The sequence below is a fragment of the Simochromis diagramma genome, unplaced genomic scaffold, assembly GCF_900408965.1.
Source record: "Simochromis diagramma unplaced genomic scaffold, fSimDia1.1 OVJJ01000802.1, whole genome shotgun sequence".
NCBI lineage: Eukaryota > Metazoa > Chordata > Actinopteri > Cichliformes > Cichlidae > Simochromis > Simochromis diagramma.
In genome coordinates, this window is record NW_024387492.1 from 6,087,431 (window position 1) to 6,104,961 (window position 17,531).

Below are 17,531 nucleotides of genomic sequence, written 5' to 3' on the forward strand. Positions count from 1 at the left end.
CTGAAAGCTGCCAAGTATCAACAGCCACACAAATGGGACGAGTTTACTGACTGGATTTTATCCAGAGTAGTGCTCTCTGCTTGATATTTTGCAACACTGATGTCAAAACTGAAAAGAAGAAAAAAAGAAATCTTCTCATTATTTCTCACAGTGAAACCGTTTAATTCTCAAAAGTCCTAATCCAAAACTTAAGGACTGAAAGTTTTACTTCTGGTTTTCTATTTGTGGTATCTGTTGCAATGGAAATCTTTTTACTTTAGACATCTGATTCTAGCCAGCTTCATATTTATGGGGGGACGAATCTGTGTTTTTATTGGCTGAGACACATTAATGCACACGATGCCTCAGCCACTTGGAGTAAAATGAATTTCCCTGTTTTTCCTTTTTCTCCTTTGTAAATCTATCTGCACTTTCTGTAGCATTTTCTATTACATGCACTGCATCATGTTTTACTTTACTCTAGAAACCTTATAATATCTCATTTTCTCTCTCTACAGTGTCAGCCCTAAAAACCATGCACACCCACACAACACCCATATTGTTAAAATAACCTGTACCGTAGGAAACACCCTCTTCATATGTTGAGTGTAACGTCAAGCTTCCCATCTAAGGTTACTGACAAGCATTAAGAGCTGACCATTTAATTCTTCAGAAATTTGTAAGAACGTAGTTTAACTTTTTGTCACAAGGACTGAAGAGACAGCAACATTTAAAAATATTTCAAGAACACGTTTAAGAAACAAAACAAAACAGAAAAGGGTTCAGTTACAATGTTTAGATCCCACCCCAGCATGCAGTGAAACAGAGTCACAGCTGAGTGTAAACTCCAAGCAGTTTAGAGCAGAGTTGTGCCAACCCTGTCATTTGCGTGGTGTTGTGTACGCACACAGGCAATATGAGTAACTCAAATGAACATCAGCCCACATGTACGGTCTCTCTCTCTGGCCATAAACATCCGTAGACAGCGGGAGAAACTGAGCACACAGCCAGATGCACAGCGCTCATCCACGAGCGACAGCCACACACACTTTGAACACACCCAGACATAACTACCTAACATGAACTAATTAAAAACATTTTATGTGCCTAAATGATATGTTCTCACTCTTAAAAGTGCAAATTCAAGTTTACGACAGTGTGTTAAAGCCTGTTTTGGTTATAGTGTAAAAAGGAGAAGTAAGAAATGGACAGCAAACAAAAAGAAGTGAAGATTTTCAAACATTTGTGACTTTCAGAATTACAGAGTCGCACTCTGAATCAGTCCATGTGACTGTGTCGACTGATCAAACCGGCATGACAATATGAAACAGCAGTGTCTAGGTCCATTAAAATGCTGCAGGAGGACTGAGTATTATTCAGTCTGCAATACTTAGTAATACTCAATTATGGCAAGCAATGTGCCACAATAAATATATTTTATATGCCCTTTACTTGGTTGCTTTCATCACCCCCAAGGCATTACTACTGAATGACCACTCAGTAAACCAATTACAATATTAAAATTCCGGTATACTGACACTGCTAGTTTTTATATTTAGATTTCTTCAACATTTATTAGTCTTTGTTGTACAGTTATTTTTTTTACTTAATTATATATTTATCTTATCTTCCAGTTAAATTACCTTCATTCTATTTGTGTTTACAGTATTTCATTTTCTAATTCATATTTATCTTCTAGTTACACCCTTTTTAATTTTTTTTTTAATTTTTATATATTTAAAGCTTTCCTTTTTGTTTTCTTTGGTCACGAGGTTGTCCATTCACTGCAATCGTACGTGTAGACTGGTAGTGCAAATAAATTGATTTGAATTTGAATTTACAAATCAATGTCAACTTTAAATTTAGATAGGTTAGATACACAAAACTGTATCTAAAAAATTAACTAACAAGGAAATAACACCAAATGAAAGTTCTTTTAACTGAAAAAAAAATGCAATGACAAACTACAGAAGCTGTGACTTGATGAGCTCATCTCCAGTTTGTCGTTAAGCTTCTCATTAAACTATAGACGCTGTCACAAATAGGGCATATTGTCCACTATCACAGACATACTGCATGCATGCAATTATAAAACAAAGCTTTATACCCTTCGCTGCTCCGTACCACACCCTTAATGGCTGTCAGTCAACAAAAGATGAGATCCAACACCTCAGCCCCCTTTGATAAATGAACAACAGTCAATAAAGAGGTCAATAAATAATAAAGTAGAGCGATCACACCCTGGTAACCTCTGCCAGGGTGCCAGACTGCTGCTGTTTGGTCTCAAATATCTCTGGTGCCTTTGTTTGACTTAATTGTGATACAGTTTGTTTTTCTTTTGATATGTGGACACTTGTCCCATTTTACTAGCTCAATATTCTATTCATTGCCTTTTGGCTGACATGATAACAAAGATGCTTTTTTTTCTAACAACCAAAGCCATCTTGTGTCATTAAGGCAGAGCGAAAGAGATGCACGGACGGACAGACTTGCGTGTCTTTATGTCAGCGTCCTGAAAAAAAAAAGTTTTACTTACTGCGTATCTGTCTTTTAATTTCTTTAGTGGGGTCCAACCAACACTAGAATGAGAAGGGAACAAGAGGAAAGAGAAAAAGAAGACTGTTACCTTCTGCCATATATACTACACAATATCAAAGCATCCATGTCTGCGGTTTCTTCATGAGGACATTATTAACTTATTTGTTACACCCTGAGTATGTGTGTCTATGGATACAAACCTTCTGGTCATGGTTATCCTTGTACGTCAGGCCAAAGTAGTCTTTTTCCAGTAGATTAAGGTGCTCACACACCTTAAAGAATAAGTACTGACCCTTGGCACGTTTCTGCAAAGAAACAAAACATTATATTTATTTTATTATTATAACAACTGCTGTTATTAAAACAATATTATAAACCACTCTAATATTTCCAGCTTCTTCCCCAAAATGTTTCAAACATCAAGCTTTAAGCTTATGAAATATTCCTGGAACCACACGGGACCCCTGATTAAGTTCATAACCTTTTCACTATGGCAAAATGAGACACTTGTAAAATTCCTGTCCACAGCTCTCTCACTCTCAGAGTCTCTCTTTTCCTTGTGTTTCATTTTCTTCTGTTTCATTATTGGTTTATACGCTCTCTCTCAGTCTCGCCATCTGGACCACACATTCCTTTAAAAGTTTAAAAAAAAAAAAAAACTGTTAGCGATAAAATCCTCCAGACTCAGCTATGACAATGACATTTAGCACACATCCATGCTTGCATGCGCAAGCGTGCACGCACGCACACGCGCAACCTTTAAGCAGACAAAAGGTCAGACAGAAAGAGGGTGGACAGCTGGGGAAAAATGATGGGAAAGAATGAAATAATCAAATAACGCTTGTTTCTTTTCAGTTAGTCAGCCTCAGTGTAACACTGGTGCACAGACTGAGTGCTATTCAGCAGAGAGACATATAGACTGGGCAGGGAGCGTGGTGAGAGTGAAAGGAAGGGGATGAAAGAGTGCATTTTTCTTCTTGTTCTGGGACGGCTGAAAACATCTGCGGTATTTTCCTAGACTCCGTCAAACACATGCGCAACGCACACGCAAATCTGAGAACGTGGCCTTTTAGAGTCCCTGAGTCTACACCAGAGTGCCTTCAAGCAAGGCACTGGCTGAGGTCAACTGAAATATCAACAGGCAGTCGTATAGATTATGTATTTAGTTTATGTAAATGGGATTAGAGCCACAGTCATTTAAAAGAAGATGAATTACCTGTTTGTTTCTTGCTGCTCAAACATATTTCTAACTCCGTGTTAAAAACTGAAACATCTGTACCTAATGAAATGCTATGAAACACTACAAACCACGTGATGCTAAAATCCTGCTGAAACCAACATTAAGTAAAATTCTTAGAATCGGCATTAAGCCCATGTGACACTAAGACTCCCCCTTTGAAACCCTCAACAAAGTCAGAAAATGTCTGGCTAGAGTTTTTATTCAGTGGTCTACAACTAATAAAATATGCATTAAGTTATTACTCAGGGATAAATTTGATGCCAGGGGTTAATAAATAGGACAGATGGATGATGGAAGAATGGACAGGGTGTGCGTGTGTGTGTGTGTGTGTGTGTGTGTGTGTGTGTGTGTGTGTGTGTGTGTGTGTGTGTGTGTGTGTGTGTGTGTGTGTGTGTGTGTGTTGGAGGCCTGCTGGGCAAAACAGAAAATTTAATCTCTGGAATGCATTGTGCATCTCTCCCTCTCGCGATCCTAACTATGCCAGCATGTAGAGGGAGGCATGGATGGATATGTGTGTGAGTGCGTATGTGTGTGCGTGTGCATTATAGGACAATAGCAGTTAGTTGCCATATCAGCGTTATCTCTTGTGAAACAAAGCAGCTTCTATTCAAACAAGCGCACTCTCTCACTGGCACGCTGCTGGGCGTTGCCATACTGTAGATTAGGATGCAGGTTTGCCACACGGAGGCTACCGACAAAAGCCCTCAAGCCAAATGGGAAAATGTTGGCAAGGGAAATGGTCAGCGCTCTGTTCAGGGATCGTTGAACCAAAGATTTAAGCGTTAACAGCTCCAGTGGTTCTGCACAGTGGCTATTCTGAGCAGCTTCCCGCTGAATGTGAGAGAGTGTGTGAATGTGAGGAGAGGAACGGCTAAAAAATGTGCATGTCTTTGGGTGAACATGTTATTAACCATCATTTTTAGTATTAAAAACTAGCAAAATACAAAAAACTCCTCTCTTACCCAACAGAAACACTATAAGGCTGATGCACGTGTGATGTATCTGTAATGAATATGTCCAACTGTGCGCGTAGGGGGTCTAAGACACGTGCTTGTTAGGAAGGAACAGATGCCGAAAACTAATCTGTGAGACCCCATAATCTGGTGGGAGTGTGTGCGTACGTGCATGTGTTTTAGTCCCCAGGCAAGCCCCTGCAGCTCGCTCTGCTTTGCGATGCATTTATCCCTCTGAACTACGCCCTGAACAATGTGAGCGGGTGCTTCTGCCATTACTGCACACTGAGTAAGGAAGTTAAATACTCAAATGCACAGGCACACACTGACATGCACACACACTAGAGCTTACATCCTATTAGCGATTACATCATTGACAAACTGGCACTCACGTGACGCGCATAAGAACATGAGATGGACAATGTGTCGACCTGCTCTGTCAACAACTGGAGGAACCTCCTTACATCACAGAAACAAACTACATTTCGAAGGACAGTATTCAAAGGAAGCAAGAAACTGCTGATAGATATAGAAAAGTGTGAGAACTCTTGTACCATGACAGGCAAACCTTTAGAATATTAAAGTGGAAACACTATATTTGGAGCCATAACATACTATCTTGATCTCACATGGTTACACTAGCCACGTTTTACACTGTGGTTGTATTGCTCTATGAATTTTATCACAGTCTTACCTCCACCTCGCAGGTGAAGTCAGTTCCATCCAGCAGGGTCACGTGACACACCACCAACTTCATCTTGTTCTTTCTCACCAGACGAAGAGGAGACTGGAAAATGGAGGTCTGGCCTTCTCCTGCCTCCCCTTCAGCCTCCACTGCTCCCTCCTTCTCCTTCGTCTCCTCCTCTGCTCCTTCTCCCTCTGTTGTCTCCTTGGTCTCTTCTGGACTTTTCTCTGCACTCTCTTCCACCTTCTCTTCCTTGGCAGGCTAACAGGGTTTGCAAGAAATAAATAAATAAACTTGCAATCTTCTTAAAAACATAAGAATATCTTCATTACTTGTTGAGACCAACCTTTCCTTTCTGTGTGTAATTCCCCCTCTAGTCTGAATTTGCTCATAGAAAAGGCAGGCGTTTCTTTTGGCTTGATCACTGAAATGTTGATGTCACTGGGTGGGCCTGGGTGGCTTAATGTGATCAGTGGATGCAAGAGTCCATATGTGTGCATGTGCACAAGGGAGAAAGGAGTTTGTGTGTGTGTGTGTGTGTGTGTATGCTCCAGTGTTTCTTTGTTGCTCTGGTAATTTAACAGCATTTTTAAGCAGTTTGCTGTAAACTGTCAATACACATCAACACTGTCTGAACATTGTAGAAAATATCACATCTCGTTGTTGGGTTTCTTACCATCTGTGTTTACCACAATATGTGGCTGGTTAACAAAAGCAGAATGCTGTTGGGGAACTTTAATCACTCTGACCGCTAAAGAATATGTTACAGGGTACAATAATACTGACACTGGCCTTGTAGTCTGTCTAGTGTTTCCATGAGGGTTTGTAAATGACTATACTGATTTTTAATTTATTTACCACAGGCATAAGGTGACTGAAATGCAAAGCCATTCACTCAGCCCATCAGGTAAAGTACACACAATTCCCTGGTACAGACATGTATTCTGTTATTAGCGACGCAACTGCTGCAGGATACTTTTACTCCCATTTCATAGGTCTCCTTCTCTGACATAAAACAAGGTTGATACTAAAAGTCTGAATATAATATGTTACCTAAACTTTGTTTCCACTGACACTGTGCCAATGAGCTGATGTAGAGCTGTAAAGAACGGAGAGCTCATACCAGATTTTTAGCACCATTGTTTTTTAGTGGAAAAAATCCATACAGAATACCAATACGGGAATAACAAATATCAATATTTTATTAAATAAAGTAAAAATCTCTGGTAATACTCATCTCATGCATCACCATCCTAAGATAACATTAGTCGAGCAAACTGACATTAAATCGGTCCAACTGAAAAACCATCCGACACTCGGGAAACTTGGCCTGACAAAGCTACCTCTCTATCAACCATATATCAAAATGTTAATAAATCACAATAATATCATATCACCAGTGAAGTGCTGTGATAATATTGTATCATGGCCGGTCTGGTGATTTCCACCTCTGGTGGAACTGTGTTGAAACCATTACTGACTTGGCAGAAAACACGTATTAGTCAGATGTAGAAGTGGTGACAGACAGATTATGTTCCTTTGGACATAATCAAGGATTTTTCATCTTTTCTTCAGTTTGCATGCTATATAGATATCTGAGTGTTATTGAGCTTTTCATCTGACAGAATGAGATTTTGGAGGAAGCAGGCATAGTTTAAAAAAAAATTAAAAATAAGCTTAACCATTTTTTAAGGGATGTTTATATTTCTTTTTCTGAAATCACCATTATAACCTGACAGTACTAGATATCTTGTTTTCTGACTCTACTTTAAAGCATATGCTATGTAGTGTTGTAGTGAACCCGTGAGCAGTACCTCAGTGTCTGCACTGGCGTTGGAATGAGTTTCTGCTTCTTTTTCCTTCACTTGCTCAGACTTGACTTCCTCCTTCTCTTCTACTTCCTCAGCGTGACCGTTCACTTCTGGGGCAGGCCCTTCCTCTTCCTGTGTCACCTCGCTGACAGGTTCCTCTGTAGGGGGGTCCTCCTTCGTTGGGGAGGTCTTAGCAAAAAAACCCAAATAAATCCAAATAAAATTAAAATCTAACATAAAAGTTCATTAATGTACCAGCACTTACAATGAGCCTGAAAAACGATTGTTGCTAAATAATTTAAGTAAAATTCCCTACAGAGTTGTGACAATATAACATAACAACAGTGTGAACCCAGTTTCACCTGGCTTTGAGACTTCTGCTTCTTAAGCCATGTTGGCAGGTATCGAGATATTCCTTTGCCTTCCTTCCCCTCTTTTTCCTTCACCTTTGCTCTTTCCTTCTCCTCTACTTCAGCGTTTGCTACTTCCTGGGAATCTTCCGTGGCCTTCTCCGATTGGTCGGGCTCAGCGGCTGACTCCTCAGCTTTCTCCTTCACCTCCGTCTCAGAGCCCGCTTCTGTTGTCATGGTGACAAATCAACCTGCAGCAAAAGTGACAACGATGAAAGAGCGTTGAGTTAAAGTTTTAAAAGCAACACATTAAACAGATACTTACACAATAAATAGATCTTTAGTTTTAGCTTACTGGTTATGCCTTGCATTATACAAATTTTGTACATTACTGAAAAATTCTGAATAACCTGACCGAATTCAACCACTTATTTGGGCAAGAATATCAATTTTTCATGGCATGCAACATTTTCGTCATTTATAAATGAGCCACATGGTTCTGTGTTTCTTTTTCCTTTGAGAGGGATCTGTGCTTCTTCTACACTGGAGGTAAAACAGACTATAAAACAAAATAGAAAGCTCTTATGTCTGTAAACATGTCATAGGAAATAAAAAGGCTCGTATAAGTTAGCCAATTTTGGCTCACAGCTGCTAATGAATGACATCAACTGTGTTTTTACACAAGTAAAGAAAAACATGAAAGTTTGGGAAGTCATTATGCAACACAATAAGTTTCATCTGGGTCAACAGCTGGTTACAAACAATCACACAAACACACGCACACGCACACACACACACAGAAAGAGAAAGAGAAAGAGGACGAATTTCTCAATCGCTTGTAATGTGAATCACTGGTTTTACCCTGCAGCTGTGGTCAGCACACGCACTCGTCAACCCAAATATCTTTGGCAGCCTGTCCACACACACCCTATCACAAAACAGACACTTTCATTTACGTTGACGCAAATTTTGTTAATAACACTATGTGGCGATGACACAAACAGTAAGGACATGTTAAGGTCAGGAATGTGGAAATCCATCCACACAGGGTGCCTACCTGGCTGCACACACAGCCTCCTTTAATCTAGTAGCTTCAGGCTAAAAGCTAACCATAAATCAAGCACTACGAAGTCATCATCATTCACTGTGCTTTCAGTTGTTCGAATCTTTCCCAGCCTATTTTCTCCATCACCCAGACTAGGCTTTCCTGGCCTCATTCCCATGATTCTATTATTCATTACATCGTCTGCATTTTATTTTGTGACCATCTTACCCGCTCTCCGTCTTTCTTTTTTCTGCCCTGCCACCTTCAATAAGAGAGGACGTGCATACACGCACACCCACCCACCCAGCACCAGTGGTGTGTAGGGAGGGGGCGGGAGTAAAAATAGAACAGGTCTCCTTACGCATGATCGGCTAATGAGGTAGGGAAGGGAGAAGGAGGTGTATGTGTAGCATGCAAACGTCAGAAAGGATATAGACACTATGTTCCTGTGCAGAGAGGTGAACAAAAGATTTTTATAAAAATGTTCTTTTAAAATGCTGACATTACACAACAAAGTGATTTTTTTTTTTATATTATCATTTGTTGATAAGTGGGGCTCATCTCCACATCCATGTGTTTGACTTCTCCAGTGGTGAAGTACATTTATGAGATGGATTTTACACAAAAATAATACACAGATGACCTAATGAACAAGTTATGCTTTGATGTTTTCTTCCAATCCTCTCACAAAGCTGTTTTATTTTTTAGACAGATAACTTACTAAATTTTGACTATTTGTTTTATTAAAAAAAAAAAAAAAAAACTCAAACTCTAACAAGTACACAATAAGATAAGTCAGTTTAAGCGCTGATAAACACAAATTTCTAATCAGCTACTCACATGGCAGTAAATTTAGGCATACAGACACTATCAGCTGAAGTTCAAGGTGAGCATCAGGGGCATCAGAATGGGTAAGAACGGTGATTGAAGTGGTTTAAATATTTCACAAACTGCTAATCTACTGGGACTTTCTCACACAACTATTTCTATGGTTTACAGAGAATTGTCATAGATTTAAAAAAAAAAAGAAAAGAAGGGGGGGTGGTATTGTAGGTGAAAAGGTCATGTTGATATCAGAGGTCAGAGGAGAATGTTACATCTGCTTCAAGCTGATAGGAAGGCAACGGTAACTCAAATTACCACTTAAATTACCACCTGGGTATGCAAACAAGCATCTCTGAATACACAACACATGGAACTTCGAAGCAGATGGGATAGAGCAGCAGAAGAACACACCAGGTGCGACTCCTGTCAAGGAATAACAGGAAATTTGCGCTACAACTCACATGGGCTCACCAAAATTGGACAACATATAATGTTTCCTGTCTGTTCAGTCTCCATCTCTACTGCACTATTTGAGTTGTAGGGTCAGAAACTGGCGCAAACAACATGAAAGCATGGATCCATCCCATCTTTGCGTCGGTTCAGGCTGGCAGTGATGATATAGTGTTGTGGGTAGGGATGGGTACCGGTGTCCGGTGCCATGATGGCACCGGTTCTGACATAAACGGTAGTAACCAGACCAAAAAGCAGCGCACATTTCGGTGCTTTATTTCAGTGCTTTTTTTTCCTGAGCTGTGATACACTTCTAGCCAATCATTTTACGTTTCCGAGGATAGTAGGCGGGCCCAGGTACGTACTTTCTTTTATAGCAGAGCTACAGATTAAGAATGCCCAAGGCGAAGCGGTCAAAAGTCTGGCTGTACTTCACAGCAAAATATGCAAACTCAGCAGCCTGCAACAAGTGCTTTAAGCTGATACTGTGATACTGTCAAAGGAGGTAACGCCTCGAATCTGATGAAACACCTGGCGACGCATAGCGTTTTTTTTTTAAAGCCCAGAAATGCACCGTATTTGATAGCTTGCTGCGAGACCTCACACCGAGCGCATCTACTGCGGGTGTGGTGCCTGTTATGCAACATCCCCCAAAAACACGAAGAGGAGAGTCCTGGCCCCTAGCCCTGCCAGTGTAGCAGAAATGATGAGGATGATGATGCAGCAGCAGCCGTTCTTCTCTGCGTGAGTAGCTTAATGTTGTTCGTGTGTAATTTACGTTGAGTAGGCTAACCACGTTATTACATTAATGCATGTAAGGTGAACTAGCAAACATCATCATAGCTACATGCGGCTGTCCTCTTGTTTGATGGCAGATACTCCCTTCACCCTGACCCAAAAGGCTAAAATGACCAAAGAAAAAGTGGAAAACAGTTAAACATGAGAGGTTTAGGACAAAGTTTGTGTTTTTTCCATTGATTAAGCACTGCTTCCAGCCAAGAGTGATACCATAAATCCCCTATAGCTGCAGAAAAGGCTAACATTGTTATCTTTTTACAAAAAACAGCTGAACATGAGCGGTTTTTGGACCAATTTTGTGTTCTCCATTCTTTAAGCACCGGTTTGAGCACCGTTTAAGCACCGGCACCGTTTCAAAAGTACCGATTTGGCACCGGTATCGGATAAAACCTAAACGATACCCATCCCTAGTTGTGGGGAATATTTTACAAGCACCTACTTGGTTTGACTTGACTTTTTAACCTTAATTTATATTTTATTCCTTCCTAGTTAAATTTACCCTTTTTAATTTTTCATATTTATTTCCTATCTTATTCATAGCCTTTTCCTTTTTTGTTTTCTTTAGGTCACGAGCAGTTGTCCAAGCATTTCACTACATATCGTACTGTGTATGACTGTGTACGTGACAAATAAAATTTGAATTTGAATTTGAATTTGACTTTTAGATTTTCCATTAGGTGGAAGTTCCTGGTACCAGGTGCTTTTTAGTACCTACTCCACCGGAGCACCATGTGATCTGAGCCACTAACTGGCCCGTCAGTGGGATTACTTGATGAGTCACGGAAGACGCTCCTACACAAACAAAATCTCAACCACCATTTTTAAACCATCCATTCATCCATCCATCCATTCGCTTCCGCTTATCCTTTTCAGGGTCGCGGGGGGGCGCTGGAGCCCATCCCAGCTGTCATAGGGCGAGAGGCAGGGTACACCCTGGACAGGTCGCCAGTCTGTCGCAGGGCCAACACACAGGGACAGACAACCATTCGCACTCACATTCATTCGCACATTCACACCTAGTGACAATTTGGATTATCCAATCAACCTATCCCCACAAGCTGCATGTCTTTGGACGGTGGGAGGAAGCCGGAGTACCCGGAGGGAACCCACGCAAACACGGGGAGAACATGCAAACTCCACACAGAAAGACCCCGGCCTGATGTTGGAATTGAACTCAGGACCTTCTTGCTGTGCAGCAACAGTGCTAACCACCGTGCCACCGTGCTACCTAGCAACCAGGATAATAGCTCCACACAAACCAACAATCTCGCTAATAATAATAATAACTGCTATCATCACCAATTTCACACTGGTTTCATGAACATGACATTGAGTTCTCTGTACTCACATGGCCTCCACAGTCACCAGATATTATTCCAACAGAGCAATTTTGGGATATGAGGGAGCCGGAGATTCAGGAAATTTTCAATCTAAAATAACTGCCTGGGCTTTGTGCTAAGACGACTAAAGTGACAAGACTTGGATTCTAAGACTCGCATTGAGTTATAACATTAAGTATTACTTATAACATTTATTTGGATGTAGTTTCAGATGCAACGAGTAGCATCTACTGGAAAAGTCTATTTTAGAGTCGGTCGTCATTTAAAATAACATGGTCAGTCTCACTAGACTAAACTATGACGGCAGAAAAGAAAAAAAAAATACGACCAGCGTACAATGCAAACCAAACAACCAAATAACTCTGTACCACACAGACACGAAGAGACTTTAAACCAATTTTGAGAGGCAACAGATCTATTTTTTCCACTATGTCAGTCATCACAACAGCTCTGTTACTACAGACCAACTGCAGTCCATACTCCTTTGAAACATTGTTTCTCAATGGGCCAGCTCTAAGTGTGCGTTTGTGTGAGCTGGCATTAGAGTGGAGCTTCGTCACGGCCACTTAGGCCTGCTTTAAACTTGCCCTCCTTATCCGCAACTGTTTAACACCAGCAACCTTGTTCTACCTCTCTCACAACTATCTAACTCACCCTCTTCACAACTCTCTCTTCTGCTCTCCAGTCCAGGGTGCCTCTTTCTCTTTTTCACTAAATCTCTGCACTCATCTCTCTCCTCTCTTCCTGGGGCCCCTTTCAATCCCCCCCCCCAATCACCCACTCGTATTATCTCCCTCTACACTCCTCCTGTTTCTCTCCTCTTCCCACAGTCCATATAAAAACACCAGTGACATTACAATCTCGCTTCAAATACACAGACATATATACGCACTTGACAGTTTATGGCAGGAAACTGTGACCAAGTTTCTTATAAACGGGGTCAAACATGGGTTAAACACTCTGAGTCATAAACTCATGTATAAGCAATCATCAGAAGATGTGTTTTGTTGCTTCATCAAGGACATTTTCATGCAGAATTTGTCTAGAGGCATGTACTGTAATGCTTGGGTGCTGTGGTACATTTCATCCTATTTCACAGCCAATTAGTAGCGTTCAAATAACCCAGATGTCTAAAAAGGCACAAATAGCCTGCAGATTCATTGTAAACACAAACTCAGACACAGCACTGCCAGCTGCACACTTGAGAGAAATATGGTTTTCTGATTTTATTCAGCCTCATCTCTTTAATGTGACCTTCCTTCAATTAATTGATCTGCACAAGACCATCAAAGCAGTAGAAATCTGCCAATAATAAAAATCCTCACTCAGCTTGTTACACCTCTCATTTTACAGATGAACGGTTGACTGAATGGCTGAATTAACTGACGAACTAATGACCTTACCTACTGTTGTTTCTGTTGCCTTCTTTCCCCCCCTGCAACTCTCTTCCTTCTTCTGACGTTCTGTTTACCCTCTGTTTGCACTTTCTTTTACTTTTTCTGCCTCTGTTCTTCTATTCGTTTTCCTTTCCCTTCCCACCTCTTAGCAAATGCCTGCCCTACAAAATGTCATTGCCATTTTCTCTCCTACATCCTCTCCTCTCTTTCCCTCAGAGCTCTGCTTCCCCCGGGACGATTGCTCAGAGAAATGAGGGCAGAAAATGAGAGAGCATGGGAAGGTAGGGGGTGGAGATAGTCAAGAAAAGTGTGTGAGAAAAGAGCAGCAATGGAGATAGGCTGAAGAAGGATCCAAAAAGGAAAGAGAGAGGGAGAGCGAACAATCTCACAGACATGCCTACTATGCTGGATTACTAATGGACATTAGCATGAAAACTGCATTTTCACAACACTGTTGTTCACATCTTTTGGCATGAAAACCATGCCTAAAAGCTCATACAAAGTTGTACTTTCAATCAATTCACAATCTTTCACTTCCTTCCTTCACAGTGTTTATCACTAAAGGAAATTAAGCATCTTCCTTTCCAACAATGACATTTTAAAAACCATGAAAAAAAAAATGTCTTTCTCTCGCTTTCATATTGAAAATCTTTTGTTGAAACACTAAAACACTAAGCCTTTACTTTGTGTGCTTAGAATGCCAAACCTTCCAGCTTCATTTTATATACAATACAAAGAAAAAGGGAAAAAAAAGTAGTTAATGCTGGCGACATCTCCAAGGAAAATGCTCCTACGTTACCTGCTTCTACCAAATTACCCATGCGCACATGTAGGGAGTTAGTGTTCTCACTTTTTAAACACTAGACTGCTGTCACATGAGTCTCACACACACACACACACACACATTCTTCTCCACTTACAACTTTATTGCTGTCTGACTGGGTTTTAGGGTTGTCATCATAGTAACGACAACTTCCTGGCCTGGATTGTGGCCAAGAGATAAAAATTTACAACAGGCTGAAACAGGCGTGGGTGCTAAACTGTACAACAAGAGAGAAAAGAGAGCGTCGACCTAGTGCCTACACATTTCTGTTAATTTTCATCTGCTAAAGTAGATATGACAAGCCTCAATCTAATATAAAAACATACCCCGCTTCCTGATTCTATGGGCCATAATTGAAAGAATAAAGAGGACGAACTGGTTTCCATGGAAACCGCATTCATGCTCTACAACAATAAATCCCCATGGAGACAAGAGATTACCACAGCAAAAATACAGATTAGTGGACGGAGCTTACGTGACAATAGAGATTATGACCGTGTCTAAACCCGTTTCATAGCACATCAGACTAGCAGCTGATATTTCATGCTGGACCTACAACAACCGCAACAGCTACTTTTCTCCCCCTACTCCCACCATCACTGAACCAACAGCAACCCTCCAATGATACTACCACTGAAAAACAAAAAGCATGCATCTATGAAGCAGAGTTACTCAGATTCGGCAGATTCTGAAAGATGAGGAAGACTGCAACTTGCAACAGATACACCGACACACTGACTTAAGACTTTTCCACCTCTTCATGTGATTCATGTGATTACTGTACTTGACTTATATGGTCAGGCAATATTACTGAATTACAGCCTTTAAAATTTTTGATCGTATAATTTTTAATACCACCATGAAACTGAGGTCATATATTGTCGTGCATGGTACAAAAATGAACATTCAAGCGAGCTCGGTGACCTACGAAAGATAGCAAGCAGTACACGAAAATGTAGTACGGTAAGTAAAATGGTTGCGAGTGTTTCGGGTTTAGTCAGCCAACGCGAACGAAGCTCTGTGCACGACACTTCTAAAAAGCTATGAGTAAAGAGAGTAAGCCTTCACTTTAGATCAATTTGCTGATATGAACATCTCTCCAGTGGTAGCAAATGTCATTGGGTCATCCAGCAAGCATCTAACATAGGGAACATAGAACATCGGGATGTCCTTGTTCACAATTTCGCTATCAATCTAACTAACTTAAATTTAAAAAGTAAAAGTAAAACTTAAAAAGGGTAGAAGTCAGCTAATGCTAGCAAAGGGAGTACCAGCAGCCAACTTCTACCCATGCAGGTTAAAATCCATACATGGCACTAATAATAATAATAATAATAATAATAATAATAATGATAATAATAAATACTGTTTTTCCACAAACTCATTTCTAGGCCCTGATAGCATCCTTAGCATTATTTTCATTCATTTCGGTGAATGTCAGGAAGTTACAAAGTTCTGTATTTTTTAAAAAAGCAAAGACAAAAAAAACCCCACTCATACCTATTAATCCTTTTTTGGATTACTAGAACACTCCTGGCAGGATCTTCAACATGCTGACTGAATATTCTGGATAACTGCCCTGAGACCTACTGTTTCATCAAGATATCAATCTAAACTTAATTTAAAATGAAAATAATAATCACAGCTGTTTAGTTTTGAGGTCCTGAGAACCATAAACTTTCTGTCACTATGATGACAAAAAGTTTTAGTTTTATTCCTATTGAACAGAATTAAACAAACCCTAAAAGCTGAAATCAGAAAAAGCTGCCAGAGTGGTGATCCTTCACCCATAAGAGCGCAAATCCCTGAAGTGTTTGAAAACTTATTTTCTGCAGCACAGATAGTACCTTCAAAGATTTGGTCTCTAGAGGTGGAAGCAGGGGTGCAGCACTATTGGGCAGCGGACCCAAATACGCACATATAATGGAAGGTCAGTGAGAACCAGATTCCTCATTTAGCCAAAACTAGCTAGCTAAATACTACCTTGAAGTCTGCAGCATCTGTTGACCGTCAAAGGTTTTTTTTCTACTGCAGAGGACTTTGTCACAGCACAGAGGACAAACCTCCAGCTTTCCCCTTATCAGTTGCTGTAGTGCTGGATGAACAAAGGGCCCGTTTCTTGATTTGTTCTCACACTGAATTCTTGAATACTACAATGTCCATTTCATGTGTACCAGCTGAATGATTGTCACAGCTGCCAGGCGAAAGGGGCAAAAACATTCTTCTTATGTCTATTTGAACTCAGAAACACTGCAAATTATACCAAGGAGGAGCTTTTATGAGAGCAACAACGTATATTAAAATATGGTGAGTGCACCATATATTCTAGCTGCTTCATAAGATAATTAAGTAGAGATAATTCAGTGAATAATTTTTTAATTTGGCCTGTTGGTGGCCTGTTAGTAGGTGGGATACATCACACTGGCACCATGAATGTCAATAAAAAAATATCAGAACAATCATTCAAGTGCTGAGCTGGGTTTTTCTAGACACAATGCTGCTACAAAACCTACAAACTCTTCAGAGGTGTTGGTCTACATGTAAAACCTGTTTACATAGATGCAAAATGACTACCTTCATGTCAAAGCAGCATTGTTTGAGTCAATGAGTGGTTCACTCCGTTGTCTTGCTGTGCACTGAGAAATGTTTTCAAGCATTTCACTGAGCAGCGAAGCTTGTTTCTGACAGAGTCAAATGGAGTCCAAACCACACAGTGCTGGAAATCAACGGAACTGCATGCATTTGTGCCTATTGAATTAAAAAGTTGCAGATTGCTCCGAGTCATCCAAACAAGCTAAAAGCTTTCCAAACTATTCCGCCACAGCCGAACAGCTGATAGTTACAGAGCCCTGTTTTGAAATAACCAAGCAGATACACAATTCTAATCTCTGCCGTGTATGATTTGTCAATCTGCCATCCAGTGACACATGCATACACAAACACACAAAGCAGATTCTTACACATATGTAAAAACATACTCTCAGCATCTCTAATAGACACACGAGCTTTGAGTGTGTGATGACTACTGCGCTCTGACACACCCTCACACAGATGTGTACACACATACTGCTGGTGTGAAAATTCAGAACATGCCTGTTTCTGTACACTACACTCTGACCCTCAAACTGGGGATTACACAGAGGATAATCCCTGTTTATGTTTGTGTGTCTGTCAGTCTCCTTGCCGGTCTGTCAGTCTATCCATTCATCCCTTCACCCAACTCTCTTTCTCTTCAACTGCACCTGATGTCAACCTCACTGGCTTGAAATAAACACAGGCATTGACACAATTGTTCCT

General features: G+C 40.5%; 1 protein-coding gene across 11 annotated transcripts in view; it reads right to left on the minus strand.

The window, feature by feature from the left end:
• epb41l2 (erythrocyte membrane protein band 4.1 like 2) overlaps positions 1-17,531 on the minus strand; it is a 49,263-nt gene that overhangs the window by 22,473 nt on the left and 9,259 nt on the right. For 10 of the 11 annotated variants that reach the window (XM_040017415.1, XM_040017416.1, XM_040017414.1 and 7 more), the window contains exons 2-6: positions 7,569-7,807; positions 7,210-7,395; positions 5,405-5,656; positions 2,718-2,822; positions 2,516-2,558 (exon numbers count right to left, since the gene is read on the minus strand). In XM_040017415.1, coding sequence (XP_039873349.1) covers positions 2,516-2,558; positions 2,718-2,822; positions 5,405-5,656; positions 7,210-7,395; positions 7,569-7,793 — 811 coding nt within the window. In that variant the 5' untranslated portion in view covers positions 7,794-7,807. Of the gene's footprint in view, positions 1-2,515; positions 2,559-2,717; positions 2,823-5,404; positions 5,657-7,209; positions 7,396-7,568; positions 7,808-13,417; positions 15,483-17,531 lie in introns of those variants that run through there. The other variant, XM_040017413.1, reaches the window with a different exon arrangement.